Here is a 19,989-nt window from a genome sequence, read left to right on the forward strand (position 1 = left end):
TGCGTGTGCGTTGTGATGTATGAGGGAGAGTGAACTTATGGATGTTTTTAGGGTGGAGTTGCTTAGTGCAGTTCCTTTACAATTAAATGCCCTTTAGTTGCTTCATCTCTGGAATGCAAGATTCTTGGTCTTATACAATTTGACTAAAATTGATAGATATATTAGAAGAATATAATAATCAAGTGACTGATCCAGTTTTATAGGAATTTAGAGAAATGTCTGTGAGGAATGGACAAAAGTTTTCTTTGGTTTGGTCTGGTTCCTTTTTCACTGTTCATAGTACAAGGAAATACAAAAACGGAAAGTTCTGTAGATAGCATTCATGTGTCTTTGCACATGTTTTCATGCTTCTGTGAGTGTTTCCACAAGCCATCATTTTGGCCTGCTTTCTCTGCAACATATGTGAAAACGCATTTATGGCCTTGTTTTCAATAGTCAAGAGCTCATTAAGTGAAAACTTTAAAATGGAGGAGATAAGGAGAGAACAGAAAAAAAGTAATTTGGAGGGAAGGTAGGAGGAAGGAAGAGGGTGAAGAGAGCCGGGTTGGGGAGGAGCAAGTAAGTGTGATGGAAGAAGAGGAAAGAGAGATAAAGCTACGTTTGTTGATTAGAAATAAACTCTCCATTGTGATTTCTTAGTGATTTATAGATACTAGAAAATTATTAAGTTTGAAGTTTGAAGATATTGCTGTAAAAAAGTAACATTACTACTTTCCCCTTCTATGCTTGAGTCTTTCTGTAGATAATTGTGAGTGTGTGTATTTCATTATTTGGTGCTGGGAATTGAACTTAGTGCAGGTAATTTTATATTGTGGTCTTTTATATATAGATATTTTGACCTCAAACAAAATATCACATTTAATATACCTTTACAACTTTATGTTTTTATGACTCAGCTAGAATAGGTATGCTTCTTTTCATGCGAAAAGTACATGTGTTTGTACTGAACCTGTGTTTGAAGATAGCTAGAATATAACAATACTCAAATAAATGCTTTTGTATGGGAAAATCTACATTAAAATGTAAGCTTCTATCTGAGTGTAGATATACATTTTAATAAATTAAATTGATTAAAGATATAATTTTAAAGTGTGATAATTTTCCTTGTGCATATTGCCCACGATTGCTGTCTGAACTTTTCTAGGAATCCATGGGAAAGAGCTATGATGGTAGAGCTTATGTCATCACAGGCATGTGGAACCCCAATGCGCCAATATTTCTGGCACTTAATGAAGAAACTCCAAAAGGTGACTTTCCTTTAATATTTTTTATTATTTCTAAATTTTATTGTGAGTATTCTTGTTTTATTACACTTTTAGAAAGTACTTGTGCCTATTTAAATTGAAGATATTCATATTTAGAATCATGGTGAATATTTATGAAGTTTCTTTTCATATTTTTCAGGTTTTTCTGGGGAAAAATTCTTTAGTTAAAAGAATAACTTTAAAAACCATGTTAATTAGTTATATTAGATTATGTGGAAGACATTTGACTTTGTGATTTAAATATTGCTTTAAAGTTGGTTGTTTTATTTGTATTAGAGTGATGGAATATGTAAGCAAACAAATTTTGGAATTTTGCATATCCTTGTTTACCATTTTTACTAAGCGTTGTAGATTACTTATATTTTTATTAATTACTTCATCTAGATCTTAGATATTTGTTCTGCTTAAACTAAATTTAAAGTTTTACTTGATTTACAGTTTATTGAAAATGAGTTATTTTTCATTCAGTTAAATATGTATGTTCAGAATATAAGCATCAACTTGTTTCATCTTTAATTTTATGTTATTTAGTTTATACCCATATTTGACTTTTGGCCAAAGGCAAGAAGCATCAATGATTACTCATAGGAAAATATGCTGTTCTTGTGAAGAACATTAAAATGATAGCTATTCTTTGTTGTCTGTAAAGAGAGTGGGTGTTCACTAGTTCCACAAAGTACATGTGTTTGATTATATACTACGTTTAAACAAAGTACGTTACAATTAAAACATAGCAAAAAAATGTTTATATAAAACTGAACCTTGGGATAGGAAGATATCTCTGCAGTTAGAGCATCTACTTTTTCAGCATGGAAGGGAACAGTAATTCGGATCCCTAGTATCCTAGTAAGTGCTTGGAATGGGAATCCACCCATAATTCCAGCCTTGGAAGGAGGAGACAGCATCCCTGGAGGAAGATGGCCAGCTAGACTTGGCATGTTGAAGATCTAGATCTGTTTGAGAGACCATGCCTCAAGAAAACAAAAACAACAACAAAAAAGGATTCCCAGATTTCCAGCATCAACTTTTGGTCTCCATGCTCATGACAAATGTGCATGCACACCTCCACACACTCATTTTCCCTCTTTATGTAAATATGCACACAGATGTACACACTGACTTCCTTGCCCACACACATGCAAATATGCATTATATATGTACTCATAAGCTCCTTCCTCCCATATGTAAACATGCATACATCTAAACACACATGCTGTCTTTCACACATGCATGTAAACATGCCTACAACCTCAGATACTCAGTTTACCTGCCCCCTCACACATGCACACACCTGCTTCCCCTGTAAACACGCACACCCAAACTGAACACACATGCTCACCCCAAATATAAACATGCACACACATACTGAACACATATACTCTTACCACATGTAAACATGTACATGCATGCTCCCTCCCCATATATAAACACACACACGCACACATGAACATTCATGCTCCCTATCTTACATATAAACACACATAAAGGCATATGCTCCATCCTCACAAACTTGTAAACACAAGCACACACATGAACACACATGCTTCTTCTTCCTAATTGTAGCATGATTAATAAGAACCCTGAGACAGAAATTGGGGTTCAACCTGAAAGTCAGAAAAGTAAAACAGCCAGTCACTGTCTCTTACCTCTACCTCAGTCTGAAAATGGTGATCCTGCCTCCAGGAATCTCAGAATGAGACTGTGTCTGGAGAGCTGTTTCCTCCCTTCTTGGATTCCTCTCTAGTGCTGGGATTAAAGACGTGCACCACTACCTCCTGTTTTCTATGGCTAACTAGTGTGACTACTGGGATTGAAGATGTGTGTCACCACTACCTGGCCTGTAAGACTGATCAGTGTGACTGTTTTACTCTCTGAACTTCAGGAAATCTTTATTTATTAAAATACAAATGATATATTACTACACATATACACATGTAAACATGTGCACACGTGAACATACACACATATATAAGAAAGTAAGAAACAATTTTTAAAATTCAGCCTTATTTATTTTAGTATCAAATTATTGTTACAGAGTTTACTTTGGAGACAGATTTGTAGTAGTGCCATATAACTTTCTTTCTTATAACCACTGAGAAAGAAAATATAAAATTGAGAAAAATTTCTATTTTAATACATTTTATTCTCAATTAAAAGATTATTTTATTAAAATAAGCTTTATTATTATTATTTTTTTTTGAGATGGGGTTTCTTTGTAGCTTTGTAGCCTATCCTGGAACTCCCTCTGTAGATTAGGCTGGCTGACCTCAAACTCATAGAGATCTGTGTGACTCTGCCTCCCAAGTGCTCAAGTGCTGGGATTAAAGGTTGTGTTACCACCGCCCTGCTAAAATAAGCTTTTTAGGCTATTTATATTATACTGTTAGGATCCAAATGATGTTTCTGTTTGAAATTATTTAACGTGCTACACAAACATCTTGCCTTGACTTTAAAAATTTCAAAGGACATTTTTGAAATTATATATTACTCAGAATTTACAAGCCAAAGAAGGCTTGATTTTTTTTTTATGAAAAAATTTTAGGCACTAGAGACGAAATGTCTTTTAATTTTGTCTGAGATCCTTTTGAGTATTTAAATTTATATCTTATGCACTCTTCACCCTGTACATTTATGGTACTTTAGTTGAAGTACAATGTCTAGAGAATCTTAAATTCTCTTTAATTGGTAGGGATACTTGTCTTAGTAAATACTTTCACTTAGTAATATTTACACTTATCTCAATGATGCCTTTGGCTATTTGTATTTTCCTTTAATTTAGAATTAAAAACAGGATAAGTCAAATTTTAAAGACATTTAAGAAGGCTGGGGCCATAGAGGTATATTGCTTAAATTCCGGCATTTGGGAGGCAAAGTCAGGCAGATCTCTGTAAGTTCAGACCAGTTAGGGCTGTATTCTGAGACTCTGTCTAAAAAACCAAAATAAAACAGATTTAAGAGACAAAGAGAAGATTATTCATTTGTATGGTATGATTAAGCCATAAGTCCAAAATTCTCAGTACGTATCAAACAGGAAATAAAATAAAATGGAATTTATATTTCAGTCTATCATGATGGAAAAAAGTAGGTACTGGCTTAGAATAGTCAACATTTAAATAATAAGTTTTGCAACAAATTAAATCTTTTAAATAGTAAGTAGAAATGTGACTGATAACACTATCATCCCTTAAAACACTTTCCATACTTCTTTTTTTAAAAAAATATTTATTTATTTATTATGTATGCAGTATTCTGTCTGTGTGTATGTCTGCAGGCCAGAAGAGGGCACAAGACCTCATTACAGATGGTTGTGAGCCATCATGTGGTTGCCGGGAATTTCAGGACCTTTGGAAGAGCAGGCAATGCTCCCAACTACTGAGCCATCTCTCCAGCCCTTTTTTTTCTGATTATTAATCGATAGTGATTCAGTATTGATCGCTTATCGATCGCTATTAGCGCCAAAGGGATTCAAACCCAGGTCCTCTGGCACAAGAACGTTAGGTCCTCTTAGCCACTGAGCCACCGCTCTGGCTGCTACTTTCCATACTTCTGTTTTTACATGTGTAAATAATATGTGTACATGTATACATATATGCGTTTATACACATATATGTACATATATGTGAAAACTGCATGTTGTATTTCACTGAAGTTTTGGTAATGATATTTTTGCTGTGTGAGTATGTGTATGGTGATCTATGTGGTATAGGTGTGACTGAGGCGGTGCACATACCTGTGTGCCCATGTGGATGGAGAATAGTAAAAGATGTCGGGTGATCTTTTATCACTCTCTGTCTTATTCCCTTGAGACAGAGATTCTCACTGAATCTGGAGCTGGGCTGGCATTCAGAAAGCCCAGTGATCCTTCTGACTTGCCCTACCATAATACTAGGACTGTAGGTATGTCCAACTTGCCTCGCTTTTTAATATACTTGCTGGGTATTTTCCTTTCATTTAAGTGTACAAGTGTTGTTACTGACATCTCCCCAGCTAAATTAATTATTTTATAAGAAAATATATGCATTATGAACAGTGAAAGTATTGAGAATTCTTAAGAGGTTGTTTTTCTTAGTTCACATCACATGGAGATATTTATATCAGCAGTGCTCTACTGTACAGATTTAAAATGAGAGGCCTATGCACCTCCTCTAGTCTGCAAACATACCTTTCACTTTCTGCCATTTCTGTTCTAGGTTGAAAGAATGCATCTTTGATTTTCTAGTGATTGTCTAAGAAATCCAATAATTTTAGAGTAAAAGTTATCTTCAACATTTTATCTGCTTTCTGCTTGCTTATTTATTTATTTATTTATTTATTTGTTTGTTTATTTATTTATTTTGCTGGGAATGCAACCCAAGGCATTTTCAAATTTCTCCACAGTTTTTACTTGTTATATTAAGCATCCTATTTTAGAGAATGGAGAAAGACATCTGTCAGGAGATTTAGATCCTTGATTATGATATAATAATAATAATAATAATAATAATAATAATAATAATAATGTGACTGAGAGACATTCTTGTAATACTTGATTACTTATTTAGTGAATAATTAGAAAATATTTAAAAATAAACATATAGAAGGTAATTTGCTTTCCTAGCACTGTAATTCTTGTATAAGCCAGGAGATGTTGTTTTCTTCAATAATCAAGGAAAAATAAAACCCAGAAATTTTCTATTGCAGATAAACGGGTGTATATGACTGTGGCAGTGGATATGGTAGTCACAGAGGTGGTGGAACCAGTTCGCTTTCTCCTGGAGACAGTAGTTCGTGTATATCCAGCAAATGAAAGATTTTGGTATTTTAGCAGAAAGACTTTTACAGAGACTTTCTTCATGAGGTTGAAGCAGGTAGGATGTTTTTGTTCTTTGTGTAGGAACATTGTTACCTCTAAATTTTTCTTTCTTCCTTCCTTCTTTCCTTCCTTCCTTCCTTCCTTCCTGCCTGCCTGCCTGCCTGCCTGCCTGCCTGCCTGCCTGCCTTTCTGCCTTTCTGCCTTTCTGCCTTTCTGCCTTCCTGTCTTCCTGCCTTCCTTCCTCCCTCCCTCCTTCTCTTCATCCCTCCCTTCCTTCCATCTGTCCATCTGTCCATCCTTTCTTTTTTCACAGGATTGCATGTATCTCAGGGTGGCTTAACACTGATTAAATAGTTAAGGATGGCTTTCCTCCACTTCTCAAGTATTAGGATTATCGATGTATGCCACCACAACCTGTACATTGTTAGGGCTCCAACCTAGGGCCTTGGTAATGCCAGTCAAGTCCTCTATCTACCAACTGTTTTGTATCCCTAGTCCACCTGCTTTTATTTTGAATGTAAATACACTCCCTTATAGCATAGCAAAAGCAGTGAAGTTTCTTTAAAAAAATTAAGTTGACTTTAAATAAAGTCAACTCAATTTGATGTTTGAAAACTGTACATTTATGTAATGAACAAGTTATGTGTCTAAAGAAACCTGAAATCAAGTGCCTGTAAAGGATGATCATATTTACTAGAAATACTGATTAGTAAAATACTAAGTTTCTGCTTTTATCTACATTACTTGAAACTTTTAACCCCCAAACAAAACAAAACAAAACAAAACAAAACAAATAAAGAATAAAAACCTAACAGCATCTCCCCAAAATAAACAGATATGGAAATATTCTATGCTTATAAAGTTAAATAAAAAAGTTTAAGTATATCTAATGGTGATCTCTTTTTGCAACAAGTAATCTATATTAGTTAATTTTCTCACTTTGCTTATCAGTCCACTTTTCTTTTTATGGCTGGTATCCCATCTGGCTTAGACCCATGCAGGTTCTTTGTATGCTGCCACAGTGTTTTTTTTTTTTGTTTTTGCCACAGTGTTTTTGAGTTCATGTGTGTTAGTCCTGTTTTGTCTGAAAGGCACTAAACATGTAATTTTTGTTTTAAAATAAAGGAAGAAGATAATTGGAAAATAATGTAAATTCTAATAGTGTCAGTTCATAAAATGTCTATTTTTAGTATGTAAAAATCCTTCATGTGTGTTTTGTTAGTTCACCTACCTCCTAATTTTATAATATGCCAGACAGTGGTGGCAATCACCTTTAATCCCAGCACTTGGAAGGCAGGGGCAGGCAGATCTGTGAGTTTGAGGCCAGCCTGGTCTACAGAGTGAGTTCCAGGATAGCCTGGAGTGTTTCAAAATAATACTGTCTGCTTTGTAACTGTAATATTCAAAATGCAGTGTGGTAAAATCAGTGAATAAATACAGAAGACATTTATCCAGTTTCACATTAAAATATGAATATAGCTTAGTTAGGGCTCATTTGTTAGGTACTTTGAAATTACTGAGGTTTTTATCTTTCATTAAATTATTTTAGCTGGTAGTTTTCATCAGTTTTTAATTACTGTGGAATAGTTTTGTAGTATATTGTAAAGAACATTATATGAGCAGTATTCAAAACTTCAGTCTTTCAAATGTCTTTTAGTATTTTATGAGATTTCCCACTTTTTCTCCATCTACTCTTTTTTGCCCTCTTTTCTTTTATTCTTCTCGATAGCTTATTAGCACTGTCAAGGAATTCATTTTTTCCAAAGGATTATTCAAAGTTGTATAAAGGAACTGTACAGAAAATGGGTTGTCATTCTTATAATAACAGTCAATAATTATGATATAAATTCTGACTCATGGAGAACTAGGGAAAGTTAGCTTTTAGTGTTCACATAAAATTTGTGTGCCTTTGTCTCTGCCTGCCTTGCCTACCCTCTCTTCTGTTCTCTCCCATTCTCTCCTTCCCTCTCTCTGTATGAATATATATATATATATACAACAAATTAGAGTATTGCTAAATATTTTATCATTAAAAATTAATAATGTGGCCATTGTAAATTCTATCAGAGTTTTCTTAGTAATAGCACAAGACTGTTTCCTGTGAAGTGAAAATATTAAATTAGGTTCCTTGTAACATTCAGCGATTCTAAACGTGAAACTGATTTAAATGCATCTTAAATCTGAAGAAAGTGGATTCTAACTTTAGTAGGATGATCTCTATTAAAGAAAACCTATGAAAATCTGTTGAAAATAGATTATCAATTAATCAACAGAAATACCTGTCTTTAACAGAAATAGTAAAAACATAGTATTGGAATATAGAAAGCTTGAATAATTAATAATATCCACATGACTATTCATAGTAAGAGCTGAGATTATTATCCTCACCTCTAGCCAGACTGCTTCAAAGAAGGCTAGACTATCTTCTTGTAACTCCAGATACTGGGGCAATTTGTGGCTGTGGGTTGTAACAGGAAGATTTTAGTATAGATTGGACAGCATTGGTAAAAGGAAGGAATTAGGTGGACATTTGATGTAGTTAAGATTGCCTTTGAATATCTGAATGCAAGTATGAATACTTGATTCAAAGGAAAATTGTTTATTTTGAGTTTCAGAGAGATTTAGCACTCCATGTCCAGAACTCCTTTTATTCTAAGAACATTAGATTTATTGGATGGTCTCAGAAATAGTTCTGTTCTCAGATAGGTTTATTTCAAATTCTTGGGGAAGATACCAAATTACATGGGATGTCCTTTCACAAGTTTTCCCCTCATATTCTCTCAAATAATAGATGAAAGTCAGATCTGTTATAGTTGTATTCCAACGCACTACTGTGCATTTTCCTTAGGTAAACTCTCTCTCATCTCTGAAATGAGGACTATAATTATACCACCTCAAAGAAATGTCAGAATTAACAGAGCTTAGTAATGCAAAGTCCTTAGAACAGGGATTATGACTTGATAACTGTTTAGCGATTATTGTTTTTGTTTTTAAAGTTCTAGGAATTCAGTTCAGGGCTTCAGGCATGCTAGGCAAGGGCTCTCCTATTGAACTGTGTGTATAACTTTACTGTTAATAATGTTAATTGACTACCCAGTTTTTTGTTTTCTATCTTGTCTATTATAAATGAGTGGAGATTTTCCTTACTCTTTAATGTAATATGCATGAATAGATGAAAAATGTGTAACCAATTTTTTAAAAAGTCAATATTTTGAAATTTGGCAGTGCAGTGAAAGCTGTTTCAGTCAGAGGCGATATGGATAAATTCATAATCTGTTTTTTTTTTTTTTAAATCATGGTCTGGAACTTCTCAGGCGGATAGAAGCCCCTGAAGTATCAATTCCAGGTGACTTGGTTACTATTGATTCATTTTCCTTGACAGAGTTTCAGGGAGAAAAAATTTGAGCTGATGAAAATAGTAGAGTTTTGGGTTTATTGAATTTAATAGCCTGTGGGACCTCCAGGTGGAGATATTTAGTAAGTGTTGTATCACTAGCAATAGAACAGAGGTGCAGATTCATTCTGTTCCCCTCTTCTCAACCATAACGTCCTGGAATTCCCTTTTCACTTAGGGATTTCTATTGTGGCAAAATTGGGATTTGTGGCTACACCGCAGAATAGAATTCCAGGGTGAACTCAGTATTTACTGACTTGAACTTCTTAAACATAAGGAATATAGGAGTAGGAGGTCAGGGAATGATTAAATCATTCTAAGTTGTGAGGATGACTTTTCCAGGGAGAGTTACAATTAGATTTTCTAGAGTGACTATATGTAATACTTCAGTGGCTCTTGTTACATCTTTAACTTCCCTTTTGCTTTCAATACACAGATATACAGACACATATGTGCACACACATGCAGACACACAAACCACACCCCAAATAAGCATGCAATTTTTATCTTTGCCTTTTTCTTCTCCTTCTGTTACCTTTCTTTTTTTCTTTTTGTTGTTGAGTTTACTAAAACATTACCATGTGACCTACAACAGAGATACAGTCCCCTCTGTCCCCTGTCTAACAAGTAGGTTCTTTCAGTATACTGAAAATTTAACAAATGAAACCAATAGACTTATTACTTCTAAAAGACTGTATGACAGCAAGTCTGCTTGAATATAGTGAGCAAGGGAATTATATAAATGATATTTAATGATGGAATTTTTCCTGTCTTATTACTTGTTCAATATTTTGTTGAGAGCACGCATGCCTTTATATGCATGTTCATGCATATAGGGAATAAGTGTGTGTATGTTGAGGCTAGATTACCTCCATTTTTGAGATACAGTTACAAGCTGAATTTGGAGCTTGCAAATTCAGTATGTTAGCCAGCTAGGATTCTCCAGGGAGCCTCCTATCTCCATTTCCACAGCACTGGGATTACACTTGTACAGTATCCTGCTCACCTCTTTGATGTGGGTACTGGAGATCAGATCAAGGTCCTAATGATTTCATGGTGGCTTATCAACTGAACTCTCTCCCCAGCTTCTAGGACATTGCTCAACATTTGGAAATTTTTTTTCTCAAAGTTTATTAAAATACAAAAGTCTCCATTTCTGCCCCTCCTCCCAACACCCTCCCATTCCCCCCACTCCCTTCCCTCCTCCCTCTCCATCCCCAAGAGCAGTCAGGGTCTCCCACCCTGTAGGTAGTTCAAGCTCCTCCCCCCTCCCTCCAGGTCCAGGAAGGTGAGCATCCAAACAGACTGGATCCCAGAAATCCAGTATATGCAGAGGAAACAAGTCCCAGTGTCATTGTCAATAGCTTTTCAGAAAGACTCTGGGCCAGCCACATTCAGAGAATCCGGCCTCATTCAGAGAATCTGGCTGGATCACGTGCTTGCTCAGTCCCAGTCAACTGGTCTTGGTGAACTCTCATTAGATCAGTCCCCTTGCATCAGTGGGTGATTGCACCCCTCGCGGTCCTGATTTCCTTTTTCATGTTCTTCCTCCTTCTGCTCCTCATTTGGACCTTGGGGGACTCCGTCCTGTTTTTTGCTATCTATGAAAGTGATTTATACTTTTTGTAGTGTCAAATGTATAGAATCGATTTTTTGTTTTTGTTTTTAAGGCAAGATTTGGAAGCTCAGTCTGGCCTCAAACTCATTTTGTAGATGAAGATGTTCTTAGATTTTTTTGATCTATCTTACAACTACTGGGGTTGCAGATGTGTGATATCATATCTGGTTTTATGTGATGATGAAGATTCATTCCAAGATTTTCGACATGGTAAACAAGCACTGTAAATGCTGTAAAATAGATGGAAACAAACTTGTTTTTAGGCGTGAAAGAGCAGGCACATAGAGATAGAAACTTGCAAAATGCAATATTCACTTCAGTGAATTAATTGGTTTTGTTTCATAGTTAGGCACCTTTGAGGATATAGTCTGCCAGAAAAAATAGGTGATTTGGGTCGTTTGCTGAGGTTTCTATAAAGTAGTTTAATTCTTAAAAGGTAGCTGAATCAGCAATCCTGAAAACATGGATGACTTTTGAATTCTTTCTTATTCTGGTGATACATGATACATTACAAGGGACTGTCCAAAGCAGGTACATAAGAGAAAAGTAAACAAAAATAAACAAAAAGCAGAAAACCTAATGTTATAAAAGAGATGCTCTTATGCTATTAACTTTAAAGTAATAGCAATATACAGTCATTTATGAAATAACATTGATACCAGGATAACATGTATAAAATAAATGCAGATTTCTCCCCATCCTTCTCTCTCTGTCTCTTCCTGTTTGTGAGAGAGGATTTCACTCTGTAGCTCCAACTGTCCTGGGACTCATTTTGTAGCCCAGAGTGACCTCAAACTTGATGGCAGTCTGCTTGCCTCAGTTTCCAAAATGCTGAGATTACAGGTATGAGTGACTCTTTTCTCAGCTCTAGATTGCCATTTCATAAATAAAATCAGTAAGGTTTGAATAATTGAAATAATATCTGTTAGCATATTTGATGTCATATTGAACAAATGTTCTGAAAAACATACTGCTGTTTATTTTGGAGAGTTTCAACTGTAATAATAAATGAATTGCATTTATTTATTGGAACATCTGTTTTGAGGTGAGACTCTGAATTTTATACTGACTGTGAAAAGAATCACCTCTCATTATATGTATTGTTTATGTCATATGTTTTGGATTTAAACAGATGAAATAAACACTTGGAACTTAAATAAAAACTATATATATATAAATATTTAAAATACTTTAAATATAAAGTATATATGTACACACATAAATATGTATATATATATGAGCTGAGCAGATGGACTTCTCCATAATAGACAGTAAAAACTAAGTCCTGACAGGAATCCTTCTCTCTAACTATAAAGTAAGGAAACTTTAGTAAGGAAAATAAAGTTTTCTTACTTTAAAGTTAGAGTGTGGGTTAATAGTACTACTAAAGGCCTTTACGACATTGGGATTAGTGAGCACCAGTGAAGATAATTCAGTGACTGTCATAGTCAGAGTAACTGAAGGACAGATTACTTTTGATATATGTGGTATAGTGTCTTCAATAATGGTATAGTGTTTAAACTGAACTCCAAACACTACTGGATCTCCATGTTATTAATAAGGAAATATATAGATATTATATATAGCTATGCATATGATACATACAGATGAAAGGAATGTCTAGTACTGTGCTCTAGGGATGTAGAGACCCATAGTAGTAAAATGGCATAGGGGGTAGGAGAAGCTCCTTTGAGGAAATATTTGCCATTTTCTATAAACCTTGTAAAAACTTAGAGCAGAGTCTGTGTTCACATTTAAGATAATAGGTATTGGTGGTTTTGTAAAGTTTTAGTTTTTTAAGATTTTGAAGTAGGTGACTCTTATTAAGATGCTAGGCTAGCCTCAAACATTACAATTTTCCTACATTATAATGGTTCCTGAATAGCTGGAATTTCAGGTTTATTCTACCTCACTTAGCTCTGTTATTGTGACCAAACAAAGACTCTCTTTTCAAAATTAATAGAAGATATACTATGGTACTGATTTTTTTAAATTAAAAATTTTATCAGGCAATCAGGGATTGCTGAGAAAGGCAGATACATTTTTCTCCAGAAATGAGATTCTTGGTGTTTTATCTAGTCCTAAGTGTTCAGCCCCAAACACATGTATATATAAGCAACACTGGATGCACTCAGTAGTGTGAATATGTATTTATGAATTGGAGGGAGAAGAGGCAGATGTGGAAGTGTTGTCAGTACAGCTCTTATATATGACCTTCTAAAGAAAATAAAAAATTAAATTTGAAAATGTTAAAGTAAAAGCTTTATCACACATTTAGCCGTCAACGAGAACAATGCCTATAAGTTCAAGTTGGCTTGTCCTATCTGTGTCTGAGGAATTATGGCAAGGGAGAAATGTTTTATTGATTGGTGGGGTGCCCCTACACAGAAGACATGATTCTTTTCATGTGTAGCACATGCTCTGGAGATTTTGAGTTTGCAATATCATTGGCTGGAGAAACTGGCTTCATTTCCTCTTGTCTCATCTTGAAAAGCCCATTCTGAATGCTAAGGATCATTAGCATAAGGTCTGGACTTTTCCTGACAATCATCTTCATTAGTGAAGGAATTTATGTGTTGGTGATTCCAGGGTTTAGCTGATTTCATCGTCACTTTTTAGACTATAACATGACAATAAGTGGAAATGATAATAATTTGATACTAGGTATGAAACTAGTTCCCTATTCTGTCATTTGGTTGTGTTTATGAACTGTTACTTCTTTATTTGTAAAGTGGAGATAGTGTTTACCCCATAGTGTTGTTTGGTTATTTTCTCATTCATTCACCAAACAATAAGTGTCTCCTTGGTGACATTAATTGATAAGGGCTCTGTCCTAAGTGTAGGTTTAATGTTAAAATAGCTTGTATTTTCTTGATATCTCTGTCTAATTGCTGCCATATTGACTGAGGATTCTTTGGCTCAATTTAACTTAGAAATCATGAGAAGGAAAAGTAGTATTATAGCCCTGACCAAAGGTTCTCAACAGCTGACAGGAACTAACTGTTTTCCTTGCTGCTCTTGGTAAGACCTCCAAGCAAACACTCAGTAGCTGGAGTCAGTGGCTACCAGAAACTTTTAGTAGCTCTCCATTGCTGGATTAGAAACTGCTGGCAGTTCTAGAGCTTCTCCAGTAGCTTTTCTTTAGCCATCCCACCCATCTCAGATTTTGGTAGCTTTATCAGGTCTCTGAATAGTAGGCATTTTCTAGGCCTGTAGCTCTTAGTAGTAATGTCATCAAATCAACTCACTCTACTTGAGGTACAAATGATGAATTCTGGATTGGATATTTCTTAATAGGTCGAGCTCTTGAGAGCATGCTGGAAACCATGGGTTTGAACCATGCCATAACTTAAACCAAGCATGATGCCATATGCCCATAATCTCAGCACTCGTGTGGTAGATGCAGAAGGGAGTGTTAGGAGTTCAACATCATTCTTGGGTACATAGCAACCTCTAGATCTGCCTGGGCTATATGAGACCCTGGTACAAGTAAACAAGCAAGCAAGTAAACAAACAATAGTTGGCAGTAAAATCATTCCAGGAAGGTTTTATTAGGGCCTTTCTAGCCTGGCCTGAAAGAATGTGAAGAAATCTGCATATGTAGTTGAAAAGGGCAGTCCAAAAATAATGTCATTTTCTGACTTGTAACACAGACTTTCTGCATTACTTGACAGTCTTCACAGGCTGTAATGAGGAGGAGTGGGCTTGCTTTTTTGACTGTCCAGCTAGCTTAACCCCGAAATAACCTCACAGAAATTGTATTAATTAAATTACTGCATGGCCCATTATCTCTAGCCTCTTATTGGCTACCTCTCACATCTTGATTAACCCATTTCTATTAAATCTGTGTATCATCACATGAGTGTGGCTTACCAGCAAGATTCTAACCTACGTCCGTCTCAGGCCAGAGATTCATGGCGTCTGCCTGTCTCTGCTCTTCTTCCCAACATTCTGTTCTGTCTTCCCCGCCTCTCTGAGTTCTGCCCTATCAACTAGGCCAAGGCAGGTTCTTTAATAAACAATGAAAGCAACACAAATACAGAACGACCTCCAACACCAACAGGCATACTGGGCTTGTCTGCTCTGACTGTTAGTGGTGAGAGAAGTGTTTCTCAGAAACTGAACTAGAGACATCTAAAGTGGTTGCAGTTTTGGGAAGTGTGACTGGAGTAGTCATAAGTAGTACCTTAGTCAAATATTTTTAATGACCATACCAGCTATGACATCAGAGCAAAGTTTTCTCTGCAGCTATTATAGAAGTTATATCAATAGGTAGGTGCATTCTCCAAACTCAGCTATTGTAGTTCCCAAGGCTTCCCTTGGGGCTCTAGTGATACTGGCAGCTAGATTTAGACCTCTGCTGGTGTCATGACAACCTGAATTTGCCACTGACATAGCCTCAAATTGATAGCTCCCATGGCATTTGTGGAGATTATGATATCAATGTTCTGGCTTCCAACACCTCTAAGGGACTGTGGAGAAGCAGTAATGATGATTACCGCCTGTATTAGAGGGCCGCAGGCATGGTAACTCCAGTCTAGCATATATCTCAGCGTAGCCTGGTAGATCTACCAGGCCATGCTTCAGAGCATAGACTGTTAGCAGAATAGCAACAAACAAGCCAACTATGGTAGCTATTGCTATCTTCTTTGATGCTTCTTTGGTGTCTACAATTTGTCTCTAGTGTTACAAGTGCTATGGCCCCCAGATCTCATCCTTGCTCTTCCTCTGCTGTCTTGTAGGCCTGGTCTGACTTAGTGGCTGTACCTTAGGGTGGTGGCAGCTGCATCTGAGCAATGGCTGAGCTTGATAGTTGTAAGCTAAGCGTCTGAGCATTGACACTTGCCCATAACAATCCCTAACCCTCTGACCATTAGATGAATAAATGGAAAAGTGTTTTAAAATAAAGTGAGTGAAGAACATCACGTGAAGATATGAATATAGAGATTACTTGATATATGTTACCACAGAGAGCATAATCCTTGATTCTATGAAGGAAACCAGAGTTCAATATAATGTTGCATTCTTTAGTAAACAGCCCTGAATGTACTCCTGGTTAATCTGACTTTGCGGGTGGTTACATTTTATGGGCTTGGGTCTCATACCTGAATTAAAGAGAGAAGTCATGCAGAACACAAGCATTCATCATCCTTTGTCTGCTGACTGGCTGCAGTGTGAGCTGCTACCTCACTTTACTGCTACCATGCCTTCACCACTTGATGGATTGTGCCCTCAAACTGTGAGGTCCCTGTTGTGTGTCCCCCTCACGCTTAAGTTGTATTGATCAGAAATTTCTTTTGTTGTCACGAGGAAAGTAACTAATACATATTCTCTCCTTATTACCTTATAAAGAAAATATATCCCATTGGAGTTGGGGGTGGGTTCGAGGATACCTAATTACTCAAAAATCTCTTCTCTTTTGGGTGTCTGACTTTTCGTTAGGTTGGAAACAAAGAACTGCCAATATTAAAACGGATAAACAGAAATGAAACACATATGGCATGAAGCTAAAAAGAAGAGAGGACTGTTTTTGAAAGGAGAGGCAGCAAGAGGGAAGCATGAGGATGGGGAATGCATTGTAAGAGGGGCATGAATAGGGACAAAGTGTGGTGGCATATGTTTTTTTTTTGGTGGCATATGTTAAAATGTCACAATAAAACACATTACTTTCTCTGTGAATTAGAGGATAATAGAAATAGATTAAAATGAATAAAATATAAATTACCATTGAAAATGCTTTTCAATTTATACCTATTTATATAAATATGCTCAATAACCAAGAGAAACTGAATAATAATGATAATAGTAATTCTTTCTGCTAAAAGCTGAAAATTAGCAAGCTTTGGAAAAGTAAGATATAGGATATTTTTGTTTTGCTGACTTAGCATTTCTATTTATAGTATAATTCTTTTATTTCTGTATTTTTTTTAAAGTTTATTAAATTATGAAAGTTTCCATTTCCGCCCCTCCTCTCAACACCCTCCCACTCCCCTCTCCCCCTCCTCCTCCCTCTCCATCCCTAAGAGCAGTCAGGGCTTCCAGCCCCGTGGGAAGTTCAAGTTCCTCCCCCCTCCCTCCAGGTCCAGGAAGGTGAGTATCCAAACAGACTGGATCCCAAAAATCCAGCATATGCAGAGGAAACAAGTCCCAGTGTCATTGTCAATGGCTTTTCAGAAAGGCTCCGGGCCAGCCACATTCAGAGAATCCGGCCACATTCAGAAAATCTGGTTGGATCACATGCTCATTCAGTCCCAGTCCAAATGTCCTTGGTGAACTCTCATTAGATCAGTCCCCTTGTATCAGTGGGTGATCGCACCCCTCGCGGTCCTGAGTTTTTTTTTCATGTTCTTCCTCCTTCTGCCCCTCATTTGGACCATGGGGGGCTCAGTCCGATGCTCCAATGTGGGTCTCCGTCTGTATCGCCATCCATCGTCGGATGAAGGATCTATGGTGATAAGCAAAATCTTCATCAGTATGGTTATAGGCCAAGGCCGGTTCAGGCACCCTCTCCTCTGTCCAGAGAACAATCTGGGGATCTCTCCTTGGACCTGGGATCCCATTTATATTCAAGTCTCTTGTAAACCCTAAAATGACTCCCTTAGTTGAGATATATTCTTCCCTGATCCCATATCCATCCTTCCTCCCTCCCCCCATCTCAGTCCCCCGAGTTTTCCCCATTCCTCCCCTACTCCCTTCTCTCTAACCCTCTCCCCTTCAAACAACCCTCCCACCCACTCCCCCATGCACCTGAGGTTACCTGGGACTCTTGTCTATTTCCAATCTCCAGGAGGATAAGTACATGATTTTCTTCAGGTTCACCTTCCTATTTAGCTTCTCTAGGATCTCGAATAATAGGCTCAAAGACCTTTAATTATGGCTAGAATCCACTTATGAGTGAATACATACCATATTCCTCTTTTTGGGTCTGGCTTACCTCACTCAGTAAAGCGTTTTCTATTTCCATCCATTTGCATGCAAAATTCAAGATGTCATTGTTTTTTACCGCTGAGTAAAACTCTAGTGTATATATGTTTCACACCTTCTTTAACCATTCTTCTATTGAGGGGCACCTAGGTTGTTTCCAGGTTCTGGCTATTACAAATAGTGCTGCTATGAACATAGTTGAACAAATGCTTTTGTAGTATGTTAGGGAATCTTTAGGGTATATTCCCAAGAGTGGAATTGCTGGGTCCTGAGGGAGGTTGACTCCCAGTTTCCTGAGAAGCCGCCACACTGATTTCCACAGTGGCTGTACAAGTTTGCATTCCCACAACAATGGATGAGAGTTCCCCTCTCTCCACATCCTCTCCAGCATAGGCTATCATTGGTGTTTTTGACTTTAGCTAATCTGACCGGTGTAAAATGGTATCTCATAGTTGTTTTGATTTGCATTTCCCTGATCGCTAAGGAGGTTGAGCATGACCTTAAGTGTCTTTTGGCCATTCGAAGTTCTTCTGTTGAGAATTCTCTGTTCAGATCAGCACCCCATTTTTTAATTGGGTTAATTAGAGTTTTATTGTCTAGTTTCTTGAGTTCTTTGTATATTTTGGAGATCAGGCCTTTATCTGATGAGGGGTTGGTGAAGATCTTCTCCTAGTCAGAAGGTAGCCTTTTTGTCTTACTGACGGTGTCCTTTGCTTTACAGAAGCTTCTCAGTTTCAGGAGGTCCCATTTATTCATTGATTCTCTAATTGTCTGTGCTCCTGGGGTTCTGTTTAGGAAGTGGTCTCCTGTGCCTATGTCTTGTAGACTACTTCCCACTTTCTCTTCTATCTGGTTCAAAGTGGTCAGATTAATGTTGAGGTCTTTAATCCATTTGGACTTGATTTTTGTGCATGGTGATAGATATGGAAATTTCCACTTCCTCCCGTCCTCCCATTTCCCTCCCCTCCCCCTCCTTCTCCAGGCCAAAGAGCTCAGGGTTCCCTACCCTATGGGAAGTCCAAGGTCCTCCCCATTCCCCCCGGTCCTGGAAGGTGAGCATCCAAAACAGACAAGCCTCCCACAAAGCCCGTCCATGCAGTAGAATCAAAGCCCAGCACTGTTGTCCTTGGCCTCTCAGTCAGCCTCCACCGTCATCCACATTCAGAGAGTACAGTTTGATCACATGCTCCATCAGTCCCATTCCAACTGGCCTTGGTGATCTTCCATTAGATCTGTTCTACCATCTCAGTGGGTGAACACACCCCTTGCAGTCCTGACTTCCTTGCTCATGTTCTCCCTCCTTCTGCTCATCATATGGACCTTGGGAGCTCAGTCCAGTGCTCCAGTGTGGGTCTCTGTCGCTATCTCCATCCATCACCAGTTGAAGGTTCTATAGTAATATGCAAAATGTTCATCAGTGTGGCTATAGGAGAAGGCCAGTTCAGGCACCCTTTTCTCTGCTGCTCAGGGAACAAGCTGGGGACATCTCCTTGGACACCTAGGAACACCTCTAAGTCAGTTTTCTTGCCAACCCTAAAATGGCCCCCCTAATTAAGATATATACTTCCCTGCTCCCACATGCATCCCTCCTTCATCCCAACCATCCCATTCCCTCAAGTTCTCCCCATCCTTCCCTTCTCCCATCTCTCCCCCCATCTCCCCTTATCCCTACCTCACCCCACCTCCGTGCTCCCAACTCCTGCCCGGAAATTTTGTCAACTTCCAATATCCAGGAGGATAACTATATGTTTTTCTTTAGTTTCACCTTCTTATTTAGCTTCTCTAGAATCACGAATTATAGGCTCAATGTCCTTTATTTATGGCTAGAATCCACTTACGAGTGAGTACATACCATATTCCTCTTTTTGGGTCTGGGTTACCTCACTCAGTAAAGCGTTTTCTATTTCCATACATTTGCATGCAAAACTCAAGATGTCATTGTTTTTTACCCTTGAGTAGAACTCTAAAGTGTATATGTGCCACACCTTCTTTATCC

General features: G+C 37.3%; 1 protein-coding gene across 4 annotated transcripts in view; it reads left to right on the plus strand.

Moving 5' to 3' along the window:
• Rabgap1l (RAB GTPase activating protein 1 like) overlaps window positions 1–19,989 on the plus strand; it is a 632,406-nt gene that overhangs the window by 113,219 nt on the left and 499,198 nt on the right. For all 4 annotated transcript variants that reach the window (XM_087906361.1, XM_087906363.1, XM_087906362.1 and 1 more), the window contains 2 exons: window positions 1,145–1,247; window positions 5,946–6,112. In XM_087906361.1, the coding sequence (XP_087762487.1) occupies window positions 1,145–1,247; window positions 5,946–6,112 (270 nt within the window). The remainder of the gene's footprint in view (window positions 1–1,144; window positions 1,248–5,945; window positions 6,113–19,989) is intronic.

The sequence above is a fragment of the Myodes glareolus genome, chromosome 5, assembly GCF_982192425.1.
Source record: "Myodes glareolus chromosome 5, mMyoGla1.1, whole genome shotgun sequence".
NCBI classification, from domain to species: domain Eukaryota; kingdom Metazoa; phylum Chordata; class Mammalia; order Rodentia; family Cricetidae; genus Myodes; species Myodes glareolus.